This window comes from Mustela putorius, unplaced genomic scaffold, assembly GCF_011764305.1.
Source record: "Mustela putorius furo isolate JIRA1106 unplaced genomic scaffold, ASM1176430v1.1 tig00001075_pilon_pilon_pilon, whole genome shotgun sequence".
In the NCBI taxonomy this organism is placed as follows: Eukaryota; Metazoa; Chordata; class Mammalia; order Carnivora; family Mustelidae; genus Mustela; species Mustela putorius.
Window position 1 is genome coordinate 893,751 of NW_025421560.1, and position 22,018 is coordinate 915,768.

At 39.8% G+C, this 22,018-nt stretch overlaps 1 protein-coding gene across 5 annotated transcripts in view; it reads left to right on the top strand.

The window, feature by feature from the left end:
• The first annotated feature begins 4,270 nt into the window (after window positions 1-4,270).
• Window positions 4,271-22,018, top strand: part of TSNAX (translin associated factor X) — a 34,819-nt gene continuing 17,071 nt past the window's right edge. Inside the window, exons 1-5 of one of the 5 annotated variants that reach the window (XM_013047596.2) lie at window positions 4,300-4,516; window positions 4,743-4,797; window positions 4,982-5,086; window positions 7,592-7,706; window positions 10,602-10,732. In XM_013047596.2, the coding sequence (XP_012903050.1) occupies window positions 5,071-5,086; window positions 7,592-7,706; window positions 10,602-10,732 (262 nt within the window). In that variant the 5' untranslated portion in view covers window positions 4,300-4,516; window positions 4,743-4,797; window positions 4,982-5,070. Of the gene's footprint in view, window positions 4,532-4,742; window positions 4,798-4,981; window positions 5,087-7,591; window positions 7,707-10,601; window positions 10,733-22,018 lie in introns of all 5 variants that reach the window. The other 4 variants (XM_004776027.3, XR_001176910.2, XM_004776025.3 and 1 more) reach the window with 4 other exon arrangements.

Below are 22,018 nucleotides of genomic sequence, written 5' to 3' on the forward strand. Positions count from 1 at the left end.
CACACATCCCCTTCTGAGTGAGCTATCTTCCAATTGCCCTATTTCAAGGGCAACTCACTCTCCCCCCAGGCAACCTTATCCTTCATCTTTTTCTTTCCTTCATTTTATTTTTCTCGATAGCAACGATCACTTTCTAATGCTATATACTTTTTTTGTCCTTGTCTGTCTCATCTCACTAGAAAATAAACTTTATGTGAACAAGGATCCATAATCCTTAGAACAATAGCTGTGACATGACGGGTGCTCAATAAATATTTGTTGAAGATTATCAGACCTGTAAGGTTAAAGTACTTTACATCTTTTTAATTACAGATTATTAAAAGTAAGTTTAAGCCACGTTGTTTCACGCTCTTCCATAATGACACTTAAGTATGTCTATATATCTACATGTATATACCCTACAGGATTTGAAATGAATGTTTCCCATCAGTCTTTCAAATAATTTTCTTAACAGCTTTATTGAGATAAAATTCATTTACAATTCATTCATTTAAAGTGACAAATTCAATAGTTTTAAATATATTCACAGATACATGCAACCATCATCACAATTTTAGAACATCTTTATCACCTAAAAAAGAAACCCTATATACTTGAGCTATCCTTCTATTCCTTCCCCCACCTCCATGCCTCTCAACCCAAGGAACTGTAAATCTACTTTGTATAGACCCGCATATTTGAAACATTCCAAATAAATGGAATCATACAATACATGATCTTTTGTGATGGGCTTATTTCACTTAGTATGTTTTCAAGGTTCATTCATATTGTAGCATCAATAGTATCTCATTCCTTTTTATTGCTAAATAGTATTCTATTATAGAAATGGTCCACATTTTGTTTACCTATTTCATTTACCTATTTTATTTATTTTATTTTAAATTTATGTAAAATAAATTTTACATTTATGTTATAAATTTTACATTTATTTTAGCTATTTCTTTACCACATTTTGTTTTCCTTTGTTGCTGGACATTTGGCTGGTTTCCAGGTTTCCGCCTCTTCATAATCGTAAATGGTGCTGCAATGAACCTTCATGTATAAGTATATACCTATTAGCGGAACTACTGGGTCATGTGCTAATTCCATGTTTAAATTCCTGAGACTGCCAAACTGTCTTCTTACAGTGAATGCACCATATTACATTCTTACCATCAATGAGAGTTCCGTTTTCTTCATATCTCCTCTACCACTTGTTACTTAAAAAAAATTTTTTTTAATTATTAAAAAAATTGTGAAGTGATTGTGAAGTGGTATTTCATTGTGGTTTTGCCCATCCCTTTTTTTCCCCTTCAATACAGTTCCCTCTCCAGTAAAGAACCAGAAGGAAAATCATTTTCTCCTACTACATCCTAGAATTGCTTGAAAAATAAATCTGTGAATTGGTATGTGTACACTTCACAATACTACTTCAGACCCTATAGATAGCTTCTAAATATTATGTTTATTTTTAAAATGGTCACTCAAGATTCTGAAAATTTCCCCTATGACTTCCCCCTGCCAACCAGGATTTATTTAACAACTATGTAATAAGGTAAAAGCTAAAACAGAAATATATTGAGAAGCTGTATTTCTTCCCTTGGTTGATTATATATTTTTTAAAACCTCAATCCAATTTTGATATCAGATTTCTTTTTCCTATAAAGGTGGTAAGTGTGAGGATTTATAAAAACAGGTGCCTGGAAAGCTTACAGCTTTATTCAGAGTCGAATGTGGGCAATTAGAATCCAACAAGAGGAGGAAGGAGAACCTTTCCAAAAAGTAAGGACTTACCGAAAATGTTTACCTTCTGCTTCCCAACATGGGGTGGTAGTTTTCCTTTAAAAACAAACAAAAATATGTTTTGCCAAATGCCAAAACTATGTGAGCGCCTCTGAAGTCACAAAACAAGGAGACAAGGTAGAGATGCCTTCCGCAGGTTACCAGAGGTTGAAAGGTATTTCCTGACAAAGGAGCAGCTACAGATGGATCACCTTCGAAACTGCATATGCAAATAAGTGCCGGGAAACTGTCCCTGGGATTCACCTCATTTGGTTACTTTAAGAAGTCATTACGGGTTATGAAACTTTGTGTTCTAATCCTAACAAGTATGGGAAGCAGCGAAAAGCAGTTCAAGTAACATGGCTGTAATTAAACACTTGCACAGCAAGTGGTGGCTGGAGAAAGAAATAGGGCTGATCTAGGTTTTGGACAGTTGAGGTCTTTGGAGTTGCTATTCCAGGAGAATTAGGGGAAAAAATATCCTTTTCTCAGACTGTGATAAAATAAATACTAACTCTAAAGATGTTCAAGTTACTGGCTTCTTTGGACCTAGAGGGAGTCACAGGAAAATGATTCTATTTACACCAGAGGATTTCCCCCCCACAATTTAACCAATAATTAGGGGGATACTGGTGGATGTCAGCACGACTTCCCACAAACTCAGAATTATTTGCCCCAAATCTACAAAGCAAAAGTCCCGAGCACCCTATTTCATACAGAAGGAATGTGTTTAATCAATTCACGTATTGGAAGAGCTGCAAAGAAAGGGGTGGGTGGTGGCTACCTTGCTTCCGAGTTGGGAGAGACTCCGGAGATCAGCCAGAGCAGAAAACCTTTCTGGGACACACCTGTCTCCCGCTTGAAAATACCTCGGGATTCTAGCCAAACCCTTTCATTTACTCTTCCTTTGTTCCTAAATTATAGCAAGGAGGAATTAACAAGGACGGTGTGTACAACACATGCCCACAACACGGAGAATATTCAGAGACAGCGTAATAAAATGCACCTGTGTTTTCCCCACGAGGCCTAGGCTACCTGACCACCAAGCCTTACCCTGAGTCTGTATCTAGAAGGTGTCAGATGGCTACTTAGTTACCCTTCGACCTCATTCTTCGAGAAACACTTATGGAGGCTTACAAGCACTATGGGTTCCGGGGGTGAGGTGCGGGTGCGGGTCGGGGCCTTATAAAAGGTAGGAAGTCTAATAAGATACGGCAGTACCTGCCCCAGGTAAAAAGCTCACAACTTGGTGGCGCACACCTGTTGGTAACAACCTCTCGCTCTTCTTTTTTGGAGCTCGACGTTGGGAGAAGGCTAACCAAAGCAAATTTTTTTTTTAAGATTTTTATTTTTTTAAATTACTTATTTGACAGACACAGATCACAGGCAGGCAGAGAGGCAGGCAGAGAGAGAGAGGGAAGCAGGCTCCCTGCTGAGCCGAGAGCCCGATGCGGGACCGGATCCCAGGACCCTGAGATCATGACCCGAGCCGAAGGCAGCGGCTTAAACCACTGAGCCACCCAGGCGCCCCAGATTACTTCTTTTTTTTTTTTTTTTAAAGATTTTATTTATTTGACAGAGATCACAAATAGGCAGGCAGAGAGAGAGGAAGGGAAGCAGGCTCCCTGCTGAGCAGAGTGCCCCATGTGGGGCTGGATCCCAGGACCCTGAGATCATGACCTGAGCCGACAGCAGAGGCTTAAACCATTTAAACCACTCAGCCACCCAGGCACCCCGAAAGCTAATATTTAATTGAACATTTGCCTTGCGAAAGGACACTCTTCAGGGAGCCTCAGTATTAACTCACTTGGTCCCCGAATAAGCCTAGGACGCAGGTCTTCTATCCCTATTTCACAGATCAGAAAACTGAGGACGGAGGTCAGCTATCCTCAAGTCGCCCACCCAGGCCGAGACGGAGCCAGGAGAAACAGAGGAAAGCGAAACCCAACGGAGGAGGAGCCGCAGAGTGGGGAACGCGGGCTGAGACCGGCAGGGGAGAGCAGGGGTGCGGGGGACAGGGGGAGGACCAGAGAGGGCGGGCTTTACCTTCGTCAGAACTCCGCTAATGCCATCCACTTACTGATTTGCATATCCCCATTCCTTCACCTGCTAGCGTCACCGCCAGGAATGGGAAATGTAAACTCCCAGCTCCGTCGGGCTCGGCCTCGAGCCGGAGAAGACCTTCCCGTAGGCGACCGAGGGCCCGCTTCTTCCTCAGCCTGGTCCGGGAGCCAAAAGGCCGGCTCCGGCAAGCGAACTACAACCCCCAAGACTCCCCGCGCGGAAGGCTGGGTCCACGCTGAGCGAACATGGGGGTGTTCCAAAGGTGCCTTGAGAGAAAAACAAAACAAAACAAAACACGTACATCTTCCGCCGCTTTTCTACCTTCACACAGGCCTCGCCTCCATCATCTGTTTTATTAACAGACCGTGCAGTGAAGCGTGTGGAGTCGCCCTGTCTTCAGGCACAGCAAAGGGCAGGCATGAATCGGCGCGTGGGCGCGAGGTCCTCGGGCCGCGCGCGGGGCGGAGCCAGGGGCGGCGGGGCCGGGACGCAGGCCGGAAGTGTGCGAGGGCGGAGGGAGAGGCGTGAGTGGTTGCGGGCGCGCGTTTCCGGCCAGGGCGTCGACGTCGGCCGGCTGCGAAGGGGTTCTCGGCGGGCTCTCCGGCTAGCGCCTTACGCACTCCTCTGGCTCCGAGGCTCTCAGTCTCCGCTCACCTCGCCGTAGGCCCTGACGACATGAGCAGCAAAGAAGGTGGCGTCCCCAGCGGTGCGGGGCGTTATTTATTCCAAGGGGGAGACCCTCCATCCATTTTGTTGGGTTTCCACCGCTCTTCACCCTTGAGGGATGCCCGCTCCCCTTGCACGATCGGGGGGGCGAGGGTGGGGGCGGCCCCGCTGATTTCCCGGCCACGTGGTCCTGTTCACACCTCGCCCCCCCCCCTTTTTTTAAATCCTCGAGTTGTGTTTTTTAATCTTAGTTCTGTAATTGCTCCACCTTGTGCCAGACCAGGGAAGCCACTGGTGGAGGCCCGGGTGAGTTGAGCCTCGGGTTTGGGGGCAGAAAGGCAGGGCTGATGCTCTGCGGTCCGCCGAGAAAGCCTCGGAGGCGAGGGCCCTGCGGGCGCTGGTTCGGAAGGAAGGGGTAGCCGACCGGGACGCGCGTCCGCTCTTGGTGGTGGAAGAGCCTCTCCAACTTCTTTCTCCTTCTCTACGTAAGGCTCAGGAGGGTTCAGGAAAAGGAAGCATGACAATTTCCCACATAACCAGAGGAGAGAAGGGAAGGATGTTAACTCCTCTTCACCCGTGATGTTGGCCTTCAAATGTAAGTTCCATTGATGGAAGTTAGCGAGGGGCAGAGCACGGAGCGGGGGAAGCAGGATGGTTAGACGCGTTGTGCACGCACAGAGACAGCCGTCGGAAGGGAAGAGGTGCCTGTGCGCCTTTTTTTTTTTTTTAAAACTTCTGGAGGTTTGCTGTGGTGCTGGGTCTGCCATTAAAGTCGCGATCACTCAAGTGTTGACCCCCCTCCATTACAGTTCTGCAGGTAAACGTTAGTTATTTCACATCAGAAATCCGACGTACAAATACGTATCCGCTGTATGTAAGTCAGGTGTATAAATACACACACATATTTAATTAGTTCACTTTTAAGCATGTGTTGGTTTTGTTTCCTCCACGAGACTTTTGAAGACCGTAGCACTTTGCGCAGAGTGGGGACTCATCTGTCAGTACATCGTCTACATGGTACGCAGATGCCATACGTATATAAGCTGTATGCGCATGTATATGTGTTAGTCGCAGTCCTCCTTTTAACTGGCTCAAGTGGCTCCTCCTTTCAGAACAGATGAGCATAAAATTCTCCTTCCTGCCATCCTGGATCCACCCTCCTGTACCTTATGGTCTCTGTGATTCGGGAACCCGAGAGGGCCTGAGCTGTAGACTAGCTCCCACTTATTGGAAGGCTCGATCGGAGCTGGAGGATCCGAGGCAATTGGGAAGTTAGGCCTGCCAGCAGCCGGCGCTCAGTCTTCACCGGGAGCCGCCGTGCTGCTACTCAGGTGTCCTAACGTTACAGCATCTGGCTTCCCCAGTCAGAGCGAGGAGGAAACCACAATCTCCTTATGTCCTCATGATCATGCAGTCATTTTTGCTACATTCTGTTTGTGAGAAATGAGGTTTAAACCGAAAGGAATTAGGTTCCACCTTTTGAAGGGAGTCTCAAGTAATTCCGGGGCATAAAATTTGAAAATCAACACGGCATCTACAGGATTACTGAGAGGTATGAAACAATTTGTGATTGAGTAGAGAGCCGGTTGATAAAAACGCCACGCATAGTGAAAAACTGCACTGGGTCGCCTATTCCCCATCTTTACACTTTGGTATCCTATACAGAGCTGCTTGTTTCCAAGCATATGTTGCTTTTGTTATGTTTCTGTCTGACTTTTCACACATAGTTCTTTAAGCTTGAAATTGCTTCTGATTTGCCTCCTGCATTGTTCATCTGGTGAACTGTGGTTTTCATGACCTAGCTCAAGTGATCTTCCTTGGAAGCCTTTTTGATTTTTTTCTCAAGCAAATTTATGGATAGACGTTGCATTTATTCATTATCCATTCATCTGTTTAGTTATGAAATATTTATTGAGCATCTACTCTTCTAGCCTGTTTTAGTAGTGAACAAGAAAAATATGGTTCGTGCTTTCCTGAACCTTTACATATATTTATTATGTATTTTTTTATTTGTTTACATCTTTGTCTTTTACTGGACTAAGCGCCTTGAAGATAGGAATTGTCTTATTTCACTTTGTATTCATAATATCTAATTCATAGAGGTCATTAATATTTATAATAAATAATGAAAGCTTACGATTATCTTGATATATTAGGCAAAATACCAGCTTAATTATTATCTCAGTAATAAAAGAGCAGATGTATTTGGTCTTTGTCAACCTGTTAATTTGATTAATAGTTTATTCAAGTTCTGGGGTTTTTCTAATTCATGCAAAATACATCTCTGTGCTCCCTACAGATTAGGCAGTTTGCTAGGTCGTTGGCATGGCAATGCTTCTGAAATAAAGTGGTGATTAAGAGTTAAGTAGTTTATGGGTATTTCAGTGACTGGGGCTTGGAATTCAGAAAGTTGATGTCCTTAAAAGTTATAAACTTTTAGTAAAAAAAAAAATCCAGGTTTTTGTTGGGGGGAGATAATTTTGTATGTGGTAGGGTGATTTTTATTTTATTTTATTTTATTTTTAAATTTTTTTTATTTTTAAAGATTTTATTTATTTATTTGGCAGGCAGAGATCACAAGTAGGCAGAGAGGCAGGCAGAGAGAGAGAGGAGGAAGCAGGCTCCCCACTGAGCAGAGAGCCCAATTCGGGGCTTGATCCCAGGACCCTGGGATCATGACCTGAGCCGAAGGCAGAGGCTTTAACCCTCTGAGCCACCCAGGTGCCCCTGGTAGGGTGGTTTTTAAAAAAGTTATGTAACTTAGGTAGTTGGAAATAATTTTTGTAAGTGTCCTGTGATAATTCTGTGATAGCGATCTCATGCTTACTAGATGAGGTTTTTTTTTTCTTTTTTTTTTTTTTACAATATGTATAACTTACTGTGAGGATGTAAGTAGTAAAACCCACATAAAGCATACCTGTGTTTAAAGAAATAGTATTTTGGTTACCAGTAGTCTTTGATTTCCAGTACTTTAAAAATGAATGAGGTGGTATGCTCATTTTTACAGAATAAATAATAGTTGCTTTATTGTGCCTAATGGTGTTGTTTTATAGGCTTGCAGCATAGAACATGCATTCTTATGGTTGTAATAATGTGTTAGCATTTCAGCAGGAACTTGATGCAAGACATGACAAATATGAGAGACTTGTGAAACTTAGTCGGGATATAACTGTTGAAAGTAAAAGGACAATTTTTCTCCTCCATAGGATTACAAGGTGAGTAAATATCTTTAAAATTTGTTACAGTTGCATACAGTTTGATATGTATTGCAATAGTATTTTGTAATTCTTTATACCTCAGTAGACAGTAACTAGCTGTTAAAATATTCTGTGATTTTTTCTTTAAACCCTGGGATCAGAAGATGTTAGCAAGTAGATTTTTTTTTTTCTTAAGAGAGTGAGCCATTGTGAGCTGAGGGGGAGGGAGAAAAAGGAGAGGGAGAGAGAATCTTAAGCAGGCTTCATGTGCATCATGGAGCTAATGCGGGGCTTAATCCCACAACCCTGAGATCATGACCTGAGCGAAAATCAAGAGTCAGACACCCAATGGACTGAGCCACCTAGGCATCCCACTAGCAAGTAGATTTTAAGAAATATTTTAATCAATATAGGAAGGGAAAGTTCTTATTTTCAGAGTAGATAGGGATTTTGTGTTAAGATCCCTCAGTGATGTAGATGTTGTTTGTGTAAATATTAAATTTCTAATGGTTTATTAGAGCTTGTTATATTAAAGCTTTCTTTGGAAGATACATGCAGAATTTTAGTATTAGATCAGTGTTGAAATCCGCTTTATCTTCCCATTCAGTGTTCAATTCATTGCAATCTGCTTTTCCGCCTCACAACTATTGTTACCCTCATATTGCTAAATCTAGTACATACTCTTCTTATTCTACATTTTTATAGCATATGATCGCATTGACTGCTTAATTGTTTTTTGGAACTTCCTTTTTCTTCAGCTCTGAGGCATCTTTTCTTTGAAATTTCTCTCTGTAAGAATATTTCATTTTATTTTTCTAGGTAATCTGTATATATCCTGGATTCCTTGGTTGCAAATAAAAGAAACCAGCTTATGAGGTGCCTGTGTGGCTCAGTTGGTTAAGTATCCAACTCTTGGTTTCGGCTTAGGTTATGCTCTCAGGGTCAAGAGATCATATCCTGTGTTGGGTCTGCACTCAGTGTGGAGTCACCTTGAGATCCTTTCCCTCTCCCTCTGCCCACCACTCCTCTGCTGTTGACGTGCATGTGTGTTCTCTCTCAAATGAATGAATGAAAGGAAAGAAAGAAAGAAAAAGAAACCAGCTTAAACTACCCTAAGCAGAAGAGGGAGGCAAATTATAAAGATTCAGGAGTATCTTATGAATACAGCTAGGTATCGCTCTCTTCCATCTTTGCCTCATTATTTCCTTCCTGTTTCATTTAATTGGCTTTCTTTGCTTCTCTGTTTTACATGAGGTTAGGAAGTGCCCACCCGGTAACTCCCCAAGAGAGACTCTTGTTAAAAACTACAAATGCCTCTAGAAGGATTTACAGTATGTATTTTATAAAGTGTTTAAGTAAGTCCAGATATAATTTATGGTCTTTTTATTATGAAAAATATTACCGGGGGCACCTGCATTGCTCAGTCAGTGAAGTGTCTGCCTTTGGCTCAGGTTATGATCCCAGGGTTCTGGGATGGAGCCCCACATCTGCCTCCTTGCTCAGCGGGGAGCCTGCTTCTTCCTGTCCCTCTGCTGCTCCCTCTGCTTGTGCTCTCTTGTGCTTGCTCTCTGTCAAATGAATAAGTAAAATCTTCAAAAAAATATTACTGAAGTATTCTAGTCACTCATTGACAGTTTTTTTCATTTATAGTTTTTAAGATGACATACTAGTGGTTTAGTTTTTATTGTTTTATTTATTTTATTCTATTAAGTGGAAGTGTATTTGCCATACATAGATTTATTGGAATGTGGGGCTGTAAACGTTATATTATCACCTGACTCTAAAATTAGTTTTTGCTTATTTTTTTAATGGGTTTTCAGCTTACATTTCTGAAAAATTTTAAGTTATTCTTGAGCTTGTATTATGGAAAGAAGCAACACTGTTTTGACTAATTATGAACACTTTTTCAATAAAAGTTGCAGTTTTGAAGGAGTTGACATCAATATTCAGCAGTATAAAGAAATAATAGAACTGTGACAGGAGATCTTAATATTTTAGAAAAAACCATATTATTGTATGAAGTCATATTGTAAGTATTTCTCCACCAAAAATGTGCATTGGTGTTATAGTACACTTAGAAAGTAGTAATTTTTAGGAAAAATAATAAATTGTATAAAAGTAAAGATACTGAATGAAAGAAGTCAGTCACAATACCAAAAGATAGCTACCGTCAGCAGATTTCATATTTCGTACACAAATTTTATGTATGTGTGTATATATTTATATATATTAAAAAAAAATTTTTTTTAAGCTCTGTTCCCCATGTGGGGCTTAAACTCATGACCCTGAGATCAAGAGTTGTATGCTCTACCAACTAAGCCAGTCAGGCGCCCTTGCTTTTACATATTTTTAGTAAAATAGGATTGTGGTTTTAAGTTAGAGGCATCCAGATACAATATTTATTTAGCCCTGTGTTCATTGATATTTAGATTACTTCTTTATTTTTTTATTTTTATTTTTTTTTTCAAGATTTTATTTATTTATTTGACAGAAATCACAAGTAGATGGAGAGGGAGGCAGAGAGAGAGAGAGGGAAGCAGGCTCCCTGCTGAGCAGAGAGCCTGATGCGGGACCCGATCCCAGGACCCTGAGATCATGACCCGAGCCGAAGGCAGAGGCTTAACCCACTGAGCCACCCAGGCGCCCCAGATTACTTCTTTTTTTTTAAAGATTTTATTTATTTGACAGAGATCACAAATAGAGAGGCAGGCAGAGAGAGAGGAAGGGAAGCAGGCTCTCTGCTGAGCAGAGAGCCCCATGCGGGGCTGGATCCCAGGACCCTGAGATCATGACCTGAGCCGAAGGCAGAGGCTTAACCCTTTGAGCCTCCCAGGTGCCCCATATTATTTCAAGTTTTTCACTAACAAAGCATCTGGCTGATATTCTTAAAAGTTCCCAATATTTTGATTATAGTGCTCCTGATATGGAAGAGATATTGACTGAATCAGAAATTAAATTGGATGGTGTTAGACAAAAGATATTGCAAGTAGCCCAAGAGCTCTCAGGAGAAGATATGCATCAATTTCATAGAGCCATTACTACAGGTAAGTGTTGGTTCACTTCAGTGGTAACATTAAAAAAAAAACAAAACCAATGTGTTACATGATTTATGTGTGAGTTGCATAGATTTTAATTGACACTTGGTGAAAGGTTATTGGGACTTTGGAATAATAATATAAAGATAACCTAGAAACAATAATTGGCTTTATTTTTCCAGTTATGTAGAATAGTCAATGATAGATTTTAATAAAGTCATTGAAAAAACAGACCTAACAGAAGGAACTTTATTTTTTTTTTTTTAAAGATTGATTTATTTTATTTATTTGACAGACAGAGATCAAAAGTAGGCAGAGAGGCAGAGAGAGAGAGAGGGAAGCAGGTTCCCCGCCAAGCAGAGAGCCCAATATGGGGCTCGATCCCAGGATCCTGGGGTCATGACCTGAGCCTAAGGTAGAGGCCTTAATCCACTGAGCCACCCAGGCGCCCCAGAAGGAACTTTATTCTTGAGCGTGTAGGGCGTATTCACACAGGGTACATCTCACTTCCCAGTATGGGTGTATCTCACTGGTGACTCTGATATTCAGCTTAATTAGGCTCATAAAAAAGAATGTATCGCCCAGCCAGGTGGACCAAACATCTCGTGATGTGACTCCATACTGGAATTTTAGGATAGTACTGGGTTTATATAAATACAAATCACTTTATATATATACAAATCAGTCACATAAATATTTGAAGTGCTTGGTTCTTTTCATCCTTTTCTTAATGTGAGTTCATTGACAGGAGAGATACCAGATAGTTCAAAAAGATAAAGTCAAAGGTTGATTCATATTTATAGAAGTATATGGAAATTCTGTTTCTATTAAATAGCTGATTCCATTGAACTCTGGACGTTTCATCATGAGAATTGAATTTATGTGATATCTGCTCAGTGTGTCCAGTTTTAGTGTGAACATTTATAATTTCAACTTGTTCTGCAGAAATGTCAACCTGTAGAATATTCAGATGTCTTTTGTTGTTGCTTAGTAATTATATATACAGTTGACCCCTGAACAATGGGTAAAGGTTGGGGGTGCTGACTCCTCCCACAGCCAAAAATGTACATAAAACTTTTGACTCTTCCAAAAGTTAACTGCCAATGACCTCCTGTTGACTGGAAGTGGTACTGATAATATGAACAGTCTGTTAACACGTATTTTGTGTATTAAGTGTATTTACTGTATTCTTAACAGTAAAGTAAAAGAAAATGTTCCTAAAATTATAAGGAAGAGAAAATACATTTATAGTACTAAACTATATAAAAAAATTGACATATACGTGGATTATTGCAGTTCAAACCTGTGGTGTTCTGGGGTCACCTGTTACTTTGTGTGTGTGTGTGTGTGTATTTATTTTTTTGCTGAGGAATAACTTACTTATAAAGTTATATTAGTTCTAGGTGTACATTGAATATATTGTGAAAGGATCACCATAAGAAGTCTAGTTAACATCCATCACTATACATAGTTACAGAATTGTATTTTTATGGTGAACTTTTAAGATCTGTTATTACTGTTATCAAGCATAGTTACCATGCTGTGCATTACATCCCACTTGTACCCACCTTCAACAACCACCTAAAATGTCTTTTAACTAATCAGTAAAAGCAAATTAAGGCTGGAGTATGTTATTAGAAACTAAAATGAAAACTCAGTTGTATGAAGAGTCATTCTGGTATATTTCCAAAAGTGATCCATTCCCATCATCATTTATTATTTATTATCAGAGATTTGTTTTTTTAAGTAATAGCACACATAATAAACAAGGTTTAATGAACTGTTTGTGCTGTCACGTGGCAAAACCTTGGACATGACAGGTTTGGCAGGGTTGCGAGAGAACATGTAACTGCTGTTGAGAAGGGTGAAGGGGAAGCTAAAATAAGCCTCTTGAAGAAAACCTGAGAATATATACGTGATCTTGTAGTAGAAAAGATTTTTTTTGAAAGGACACAAGCATTAACTGGTAAAGGAAAGATGGATCAATTGGGTTTCATTAAATTTAAGACGTCATTTGTCTGAAGACAACATTAAATGAAAGGGTAGGCCTAAGTCTGAGAGAAGACACATGCATACCTTGGATAAAGGACTCACGCAGAGAATTTATGAAGAATTCCTAGAGATCACCAAGAAGACAGGCAATTTTAAAAATTGGTCAGGGGTGCCTGGCTGGCTCAGTGGATAGAGTTTGTGATTCTTAATCTTTGGGTCATGAGTTCAAACTCCATTTGGGTGTAGAGATTGCTTTAGAAAAAAAGGGACAAAAAACATCAGTGGGCCTCAAAATGAATATTCATATGGCTTTTTAAAAAAGCATATGAAAAGGTGCTGAACATTATTTACTGGAGTCATGCAAAGTAAAGCCAAATGAGATACCATTTACTCATCTGCAAGATTAGATTATAAAGACTGACAGTACCACTTGAAAAAGCTTTGGCAGTATCTAGCTAAAAATATGTGTCTACTGCATGATCCCTTCTGGGTATGTACGCAATAAAAACGAGGCTTATGTCACCAAAAGACATGCAAGAAAGCTGGTAACAGCTGTAGTGATAATATCCTAAAACTGAAAAATGACCCAAGATGTCCATCAACAGGAGGAAGGATAAATAAATTATGATATATTTGTACAGTGTAATAGCTGTATAGCAATAAAGAATTATAAGCATGCATACCAGCATCTATGAATCTCACATACATTCAGTTGGGCAAAATAAGCAGGCCCAAAGGAGTATCTACTGTATAATTCCATTTAAATGAAGTTGAAAAAGAGGCAATATTAATCTAAGGAGCCAAAAGGCTGGATAGTGGTTATCTGGGAGTGGAGGTTGGGGGCAGGGGTTATTGATTAGAGGCATGAGGGAACCTTCTGGAGTGATAGAAGTGGTTTTGCATTTTTAGCTGGGTGATATTCAGAGTGTACACATGCTTAAAAATTCACTGAGTTACACCTGTAAGATTTATGTACTTTATATAAATTATAGCTTTTTTTTTTTTTTAAACAAAGTCACTATTGACAAATTCTTAGTTCCTTTTCTCAGAGTGGTTCTTTGTATCAGGAGATCATATCAATAATCTCTTTATGGTATAGGGGTGCCTGGCTGTCTTTAGAAGAGCATGTGACTCTTGATCTTAGGGTTGTGATTTCAAGCCCCATGTTGTGTGTAGAGACTAGTTAAATAAATAAAACAAAAATAAATCTCTTCGTGGCAGTCTTGTGGTGAAAATAAGTGCCATGTTCAGTGAAAACAGCTATGTCATTCGTATTAATGATATTCTTTGTCAGAATCCTTTTGATGAGGTTTCTCTTGGGTAGCCTGACATTTCCACTTGTTAGGGAAGATTTTTTTTTTTAAGTTTTATTTATTTATTTATTTGAGAGAGAGACAGTGAGACATGAGCGAGGAGAAGGTCAGAGAGAGAAGCAGACTCCCCGTGGAGCTGGGAGCCCGATGTGGGACTCGATCCCAGGACTCCAGGCTCATGACCTGAGCCGAAGGCAGTCGTCCAACCAACTGAGCCACCCAGGCGTCCCAGGGCAGATTTTTTTTTAAAGATTTTATTTATGTATTTGACAGAGCGAGAGCATGTTCACAAGTAAGGGGAGTGGCAGACAGAGGGAGAGGGAGAAGCAGCTTCCGGCTGAGCTGAGCAGGGAGGCTGAGGTGCGGGGCTTGATCCCAGGACCCTGGGATGATGACCTGAGCCGAAGGCAGAGGCTTTAGCCCACTGAGCTACCCAGGTGGCCCGATCTGAAATTTTTATGTGCCTCTTCTAGTGGAAGTGGATTGGGAAGGAGGTGAGCTTGAACATCCAGGCAGTTCCCCCTTGTTAGTTCTCAGGGTTGATTGGAATCCAAAAGTGGCATGTCTAGGCTGCAGGTATGTTATAGATCTTTTCAGGGATATAGATCAGGAGTAGTATTGGGGTTCCTGTAGGCTCTTTCAGAAAAGCATGTGACTGTTGATCTTAGGCTCCTGAGTTCAAGCTCCATGTTGGGAGTAGAGATTACTTAAGAAAAATCAGTAAGTAGGAGCAGTGGAGTTACCATTTCTTGATACGTGAGTATTACACTGCCATGAGGAATCCCGGGGACATTGCTGCTGTTTCTCCCCGTGAGCTGGAAGTAGCTTGAACCATAATAGAGACAGATCGGTGGCAGACGTACATTTCAGTCAGAGTGGTCCTGCTACGTATGACTGTGTATGCATGTATAATCCAAAGGGCCACTCATGGGGAGCAGTTGGGTCTCCCAGTTTCTAGAACGTCCTTGATCTGAAGAGCAGTATGGTCTAAATGTCTTTACTGTGTCAAAGTGAACAAATCACATTCTGTGGCTTCTAAGTATCCCATCAACTTGGGTAACTAAAGGCAAGAGTTTGAGTAACTTCCATAGCTTGATTGTTTTTCTGTCACACCATGCAATAAACTTATCTTATAAAAACTTAATGACAATATAATACATACAGTAAAAGGTGGCTGTAGTAGTCTTCACTTTAGACTTTAGTCCGTCCTTAAAAAACTTTCACACTTCTGGAAAAACTGATACATGTTCCTCACGATGTTGGTGCTTTGTCATATGATGTGTCTAGATTAAACGTCTCAATTCGTATTAGTTCAAGGTTAAGTCCTACCAATCCTCATAACTTAAAGTTCTGGTGGGGCAGTGTAGATTTGCTTTATTTCTCCCAGTAATCTATTTTGTATGTTCTTCGTCTTTGAGTAAAGGGTAAGGAAAGACTTTAAACAAGACCGAGGACCATATGGGTAGTGACATAAAAAGAAACCTAGAAAGTTGCTCTTGGCTTTTAGAACAAAATGGAGAAATGAAGAAAAAAGACAAAGGAACATTTCATTGAGTCAATAGAATATCACTTAGGAAGGAGACATTGCACTATTGGAGAGAGTTTAGATAGGGCATTAATAAAATGGAAGCAATTTTCAGATTTTCCCTCCAGTGTATCATTGAGGATTATTGGAAGCACCAGTTCCATTTTAGGCTTTTATCTATTTTTTGCAAGTTTTTGTGAAGATTGCTTATTCATGGTTTAAAAATTTAAGAATTCCCTGTATCTCACTTTTCTCTAGTTAAGCCCTTAAAATAAAATGAGATTCTTTAAACCTAAACAATAAAGTTTGTTTTTTTTTTTTCTCCCTTAAAGAATAAAGCAGTTAGATAAAGAGGTATCTGGGACTTAAAATTTTGCTGACAGGTATTTTATTTGGTAAAATAAGGTTACTTATAATTAGAGTAGCATTAACAATATGATGTTTATGAATAGCATGCTGCTTGTAATTGTTAAATGCTTGTTTTGGTGTTACTCCAAATAGTTGTTCTTTTGACTTGAAGATAAAACAATTCTGGCATTGAACTAAAGGAGTTCTGTGCTTTTCCTCATTAAGAATAGTGCTAATGGCACGCAGAGCATTTCCCTAAGGGATACTTGTGTGAGCTCAAACGTAGAGTATCCTCCTAATAATTGAACAACAACAAAAAGTTAGGTCTGTTTTCTACACATTTCTTATCGGAGTAGATTACAGATTGTCCCAAGGGATGGTTAAACAAATGAACGAATAATTAGTTGCTTGAAATAAGTCACTTAAAAAAATGTTGGGTTCTGTCATGTTTTTGTTTTGTGTTTTTCTCTTGTTGAAAAATTAACAGTTGGGGGAAAATGTTCTTCATCTCAAAGAAAAAAAATTTTTTTGTTTAGTTTATATCGCTCTGATAATGATAAAAATTATTTAATTTTGAGATGTTTTGGTGCACATAACTAAGTTCAGACCCTAGCTAATATTTTAGTTCTCCTATTCAGGAATGTGAAGGATGGTTAAGTGGGTATTTAAGTGGGCCACTTAGACATTTTTTTTAAGCTGTTATTCTTTATGACCTTTGCAATATCCCTAAGTTATAGATGTTATTCTTACTGCTAAATAGGTGGGAAAATTGATTTAAACAGGAGTTAAGCAACTTGCTCAAGATAAACTAGTAAGTGGTACCATTGGTTTCTTACCACATGGATTTAATTTAATCTATTGACTTTAGAACCTCACTCCTAGTAAAGGGTTAGTCTTACTTTAAGTCCCCTTTCCCCCAGTGTTAGGGTTTTCCTTACAAATCCAGCACACATTATAGCTCTTAGTTGCTCTTTTTTGTCCATAGCACTTAAAACCTTCTGACATAACTATGAAGTTTCTTTTTATGTTATAGTGTCTCTCTTTCCTGTATTAGAAAGTGGAATCTACACGTCTCTACAGATTTTGTTGTTGTTCACAGATGTGAACAACAGGTTTGGATAAAAACAGTTTTTTTTTTTTTTTAAGATTTTATTTATTTATTTAACAGAGACAGAGATCACAAGTAAGCAGAGAGGCAGGCCCGTGGGCGGGGGGGGGGGAGGGGAAGCAGGCTCCCTGCTGAGCAGAGAGCCCGATGTGGGGCTCAATTCCAGGACCCCGGGATCATGACCCGAGCCGAAGGCAGAGGCTTTAACCCATTGAGCTACCCAGGCACCCCAGAACAACAGGTTTTTATAAAAGTTTAATTTTTACAAAAGTTTTTTAATAAAAATAATATTTTATGAAAATTTTTATATACAATTTTTTCTAAAAAATTAATTTTTATAAAAGTTTAATAACAGGTTTTGATAAAAGTTGACAGAATGAAGAACAAAACCATTTTCAAAGGGCTTTTCTTTTTTTGTTCAACCAGATCCTTTATCTGATGATTTACTTTTGGAAATTTTTCCTTGACTTTTTTTGTTTCTTCCAGAAGAAAACCTGTTTCCAGTGGCTATTACCTACACGTGATAGTAGAAATAGGATCGGTATTAATATTCAGGAAATCCTAAACTTTGTTTTATCAGTACAGAGAAATTTGATACAGGTTCAGCCTATTAGCAGAATTCAGAAGGCTCACTGAGAAATGAACCAGGATACAAAGAGTCGTAAGCCTTTGGAATGATAGTAAGAACAATTTAGTGAAGGGAAAGATATAGCTGAAAGCTGAATTTATCTGTTTATACATGAGATTCATTATACTAGAGATGTTAGTTAAGATAAAGCTAAGAACTGAAATAGATGAATAAACCATGATGTTTTGGTGGTTTAACAAAGCAGAAATTGTTTCTTTCTCACTGTAAAGTCCAGGCTTTGTGGTTCTAGTTTGCGTGAGCTCTGCCAGCTTAGTCATTCAGGGACCCAGGATCATGGGGACTCTGGTATTATCAATACATGGTTTCCACAATGAGGAATCAAAATAAAATAAAGCCTGTGGGTTATGGGAAAGAAGGGTGCAGGGTGATCCCTGAGGTTTTTATCCTTGCAAAAGATAGATCACATCTGCCCACATTTTTTGGTGGGTCACATGGCCACATCTAACTTCAAGGGAGAATGAGAAATACGATCTCTTCCTATGCCAGGGTAATGATATGTGTTCGGTGAATAGTCCATTTTTTTTTTCCTACCCAGTATGGCAGTTTGATGTCCATTTGGTTTAGTGGAAAATCTGGGTATATATGCATGATGATGGATTTTAAATATTTTTCTGAATATATTTTAATTTTGTTTGAAAACATTCATTTACCTAATTTGAGAATAATTTTATAACTGAAAGAATGGTTAGAGGATACCTAGTCCTGCTACCTTATTTTCTAAATGAGCTTAGTGATGGTATTGGAATTGAAATCTGATTTATCTGCTGATACATTTTCTGCTAGACCACCTCTTCTCTGATAGCTAGTATTACTATAATAATCTTCTATAATACTACTACTATAATAATAATACTCTAATATAATAATACTACTAATAATCTACTATAATTGTTTTTTCCAAAGCCAAAGACTATTACTTGAGTATCTCAGATCCTATATCTGGGTAAAGATACTGGTACTTCTTTAATTTTACCTGTATGTGTAAGTAAAATGGATACAGTTTAAACTTGCATTTAAATGTGAGATGGTTCAGTATACATTTTCCTGACTATTTTAATCACAATTTAGGGGCACCTGCGTGGCTCAGTCAGCTAAGCATCTGCCTTTAGCTCTGGTCACTATCCCAGGGATTGAGCTCCCCTGCTCTGTGTGGAGCCCGTTTCTCCCTCTCCCTCTGCCTGCCGCTCTGCCTGCTTATGCTCTCTGTCACTGTCAAATGGGTGAATAAAATCTTTTAAAACAAAATCACAATTTAGTAAGTGTGTATATTGTAGTGTGAGACCCCTATGGTGAATAGTAGGACCATGAGAAAAATCTCTAGGTATTTTCATGGTTATAGAAACTCTGTTTCTATAATGTAAACATTCTTTTAGATAAATGTCTGGTTCCTACAATTTGGACTGTCCAAGTATGAGGTCGTCTAGCATAGTTTCTCTTTTCACCTTTGAACATTCATTCCTATTGCTTTTCTGAAATCCTTTTGAGAAAGCTCCTTTTTTGAGCTGAGGTCTGTCAGTTGATAAGGATGGAGCTAAGCAGTGAGCATGAAAGGGACAGCTTCTTTCTTAGTTTTGTGTGAATGCACCAAGTCAAAAAGCTGCTTATTCCATGGCAGACCATTTTAATTTAATATGCCTTAGTAGGATAAACGGTCGTGTTCCATTAATATAATTTGTCATTACTTAGAATTATAGAGCATGTTGGGCCAGGGTAACATTTCAAAAGAATGGCCTCTTTTAATATGAGTTAATACACTGCAAAGAAAACAGTAACAGAGAAACCACTGATTTCTTTAAAGAAGTTAGAAAATGTTGTCTAACAAAAATTAATCACCTTCATTCTTTTTTTTTTTTAAAGATAAATGATGGAAGATGCATTGTGAACTTTATTTTTCAAAGATAATGCCCTCATTCTTATTTTAGTTATTCTCACTTCAGTTTAGTTTAGCAGTTTCAGAGGGTCCTTGTCCCAATACTGATGCATTATTCCATATAAGTCCTGCAGTGTAGGTAGATATCCGTTCTTCACAAATAGAAATTGAAGTGCGGTAAAGTTAATAAATGACCTTCGTTCACACAGCCAATGAGACTGAGTTAGCTTGTGAGCCTCATTTCAGGTCTGTGCCTTTCTTTTATGCCACCCTCATAATTTATTTGGAAGAAGGCTAGAAGCGGGGAGGTGAGTGAGGAGGCTGTGGTGGTCATTCTAGGTGTGAAATGAACAGAGCCCCCAAGCTGGTGTTAGTCATGGGGATGAAAAGAAAAGAACATGCTTTTAGGATATGGTTTTTTAAATGTGCAAGAGGAAGGAAATAGTCTCAGGACAACCTTTGGGTTTCTGGTTGGGCTAGCTGGTTGAATGAGGGCATTATTTAAGAGAAGAAAACTGGAATGTGGAATGGGTTTTGGATGAATGCTTTGAAATTATGGGGCATCCAAGTAGTTGCCTAATAGGCAATTGGATATAGGGTTTAGAGAGCTGATGATACAATGCAGGACTGATCTTCAGTTTCAGCCTCAGAGTCATCGGCTTATAAGCTGTTGTTGGGTTTACAGACATGAATAAAATTGTTCAAGGAGAGTATAGGGTGGCAAGAAATCAAAGACTGGATCCTGTGGAACTTTAACTAAAGGGGTTAGAATATTTGACAGAATTGGATCCCAGAAAAATCAGGAGAGGGTGAGATCTAGAGCTTAGGTGAATTGACATACCTTAAAGGAGAGGACAGCCACCTCTTCGGAGATGGGCAGTTAAGGATGGATAGGGAGGTAGACAGTTGTGTGCTAAGAGAGGAGGGATGGGAGGTGGGGCAGTGGTTTGGAATTGATGGGAGACTGAAGATAAAAGAAGGACTGTGAGGGGGAATGGGAGTGGGACCTTAACCAGGTACTTATTGTGATTGTTAATCATTTCTGAAAGTTTACCTGATGAGTAAATTTGATCTTTTCTATGTAGCAATATAAGTGAATGAGGTAAAAATTTAATTTGTGGTTAGGGTTTTGCTAACTAGTTACAGCAGATGACAATGGGAGAGGTAGGACAAGATACTCAGCTCAATAGACTATGGCCATTTTGATTGTGAAAAGAATACTTTTTACTGTCTGTTGGTCAGTAGTGTATTACCAACTGTGGTGAGTAGCAAAGTCAATACATAATACAAATTTCCACATATCTGGGGTATCTCATAAGCCAAACACTATAGATCCAAGATACTACAGTAGTTTGTTAGGGCTTCCATAGTAAAGCACCACAGACTGGGTGGCTTAAACAGTAGGAATTTACTTTTCCACATTTCTGGAGCCTTGAAGTCCAATAAGCAGGATTGTTGTTGTTTTTCTGAGGACTTTCTCTGGTTTAAAGATGGCTCCTGTCTTTCTGTGTCCTCGCATTGTCTCTCCTCCACGCATGGGCATCCTTGGTGTGTGTGTGTTTGTTTGTTTTTATTTTTTATTTTATTTATTTATTTATTTTTTTAAGATTTTATTTATTCATTTGACAGAGAGAGGTCACAAGTAGGCAGAGAGGCAGGCAGAGAGAGAGAGAGGAGGAAGCAGGCTCCCTGCTGAGCAGAGAGCCCGAAGCGGGGCTCAATCCCAGAATCCTGAGATCATGAGCTGAGCGGAAGGCAGAGGCTTAACCCACTGAGCCACCCAGGCGCCCCCTTGGTGTTTGTCTCCGTGTGCTAATCTCCTTTTCTTACAAGGACACCGGTCAGGTTGAATTAATTGTCCGAGTTACTAGGGTTAGGGCTTCAAAAGATAAATTTGGGGGATGTATGTAGTTTAGCCCATGACTTGCTTTCTGGTTTTGTGCAACGCAGCTAGGGGGCAAACAGTGCAAAATTAATGTTATTCCGGGGTGGGGAGATGGGGGAGTTGCTCTGAGCTAAGTTCAGAGGTAGACTGGGGGGACTTGTGCTGTGCAGCTGAGCTGTGGCCCCTTTATGTAAACCTCCGCAGAAATGCCCTAAGAGGACAGCTGATAGCATTGGGGGAAGTCTGCCAGGAAGCAGGGATCTAAACAGGTGTTTCATGCAAAGCATATGTCCTCAGGTTGCAGTAATAGTCTTTGAGGTAGGTTCAGGGGAGCTTTGCTTTAGTTGAGACATACCCTCTGATGGTGAGGGGAGTGGCTCTGCAGTAGGGGAGGGGTCTGGGGGAAGGAATCTGTCCTGGGTCTTATCAAATGAGTGAAGGACAGCACACCTCTCCCACCCAGTAAGTGACTTCCAAACCTTTCTCCTTTTTTCCCTTCTATCCCCTTTATTTATATCTCAGTAGCTAGAGTGAGGATGATGAGAGAGGAACAGAGATTTGATGAGTAGTAGAGAGAGTAGAGGTAGAGGCAGGCCTGTGAATCC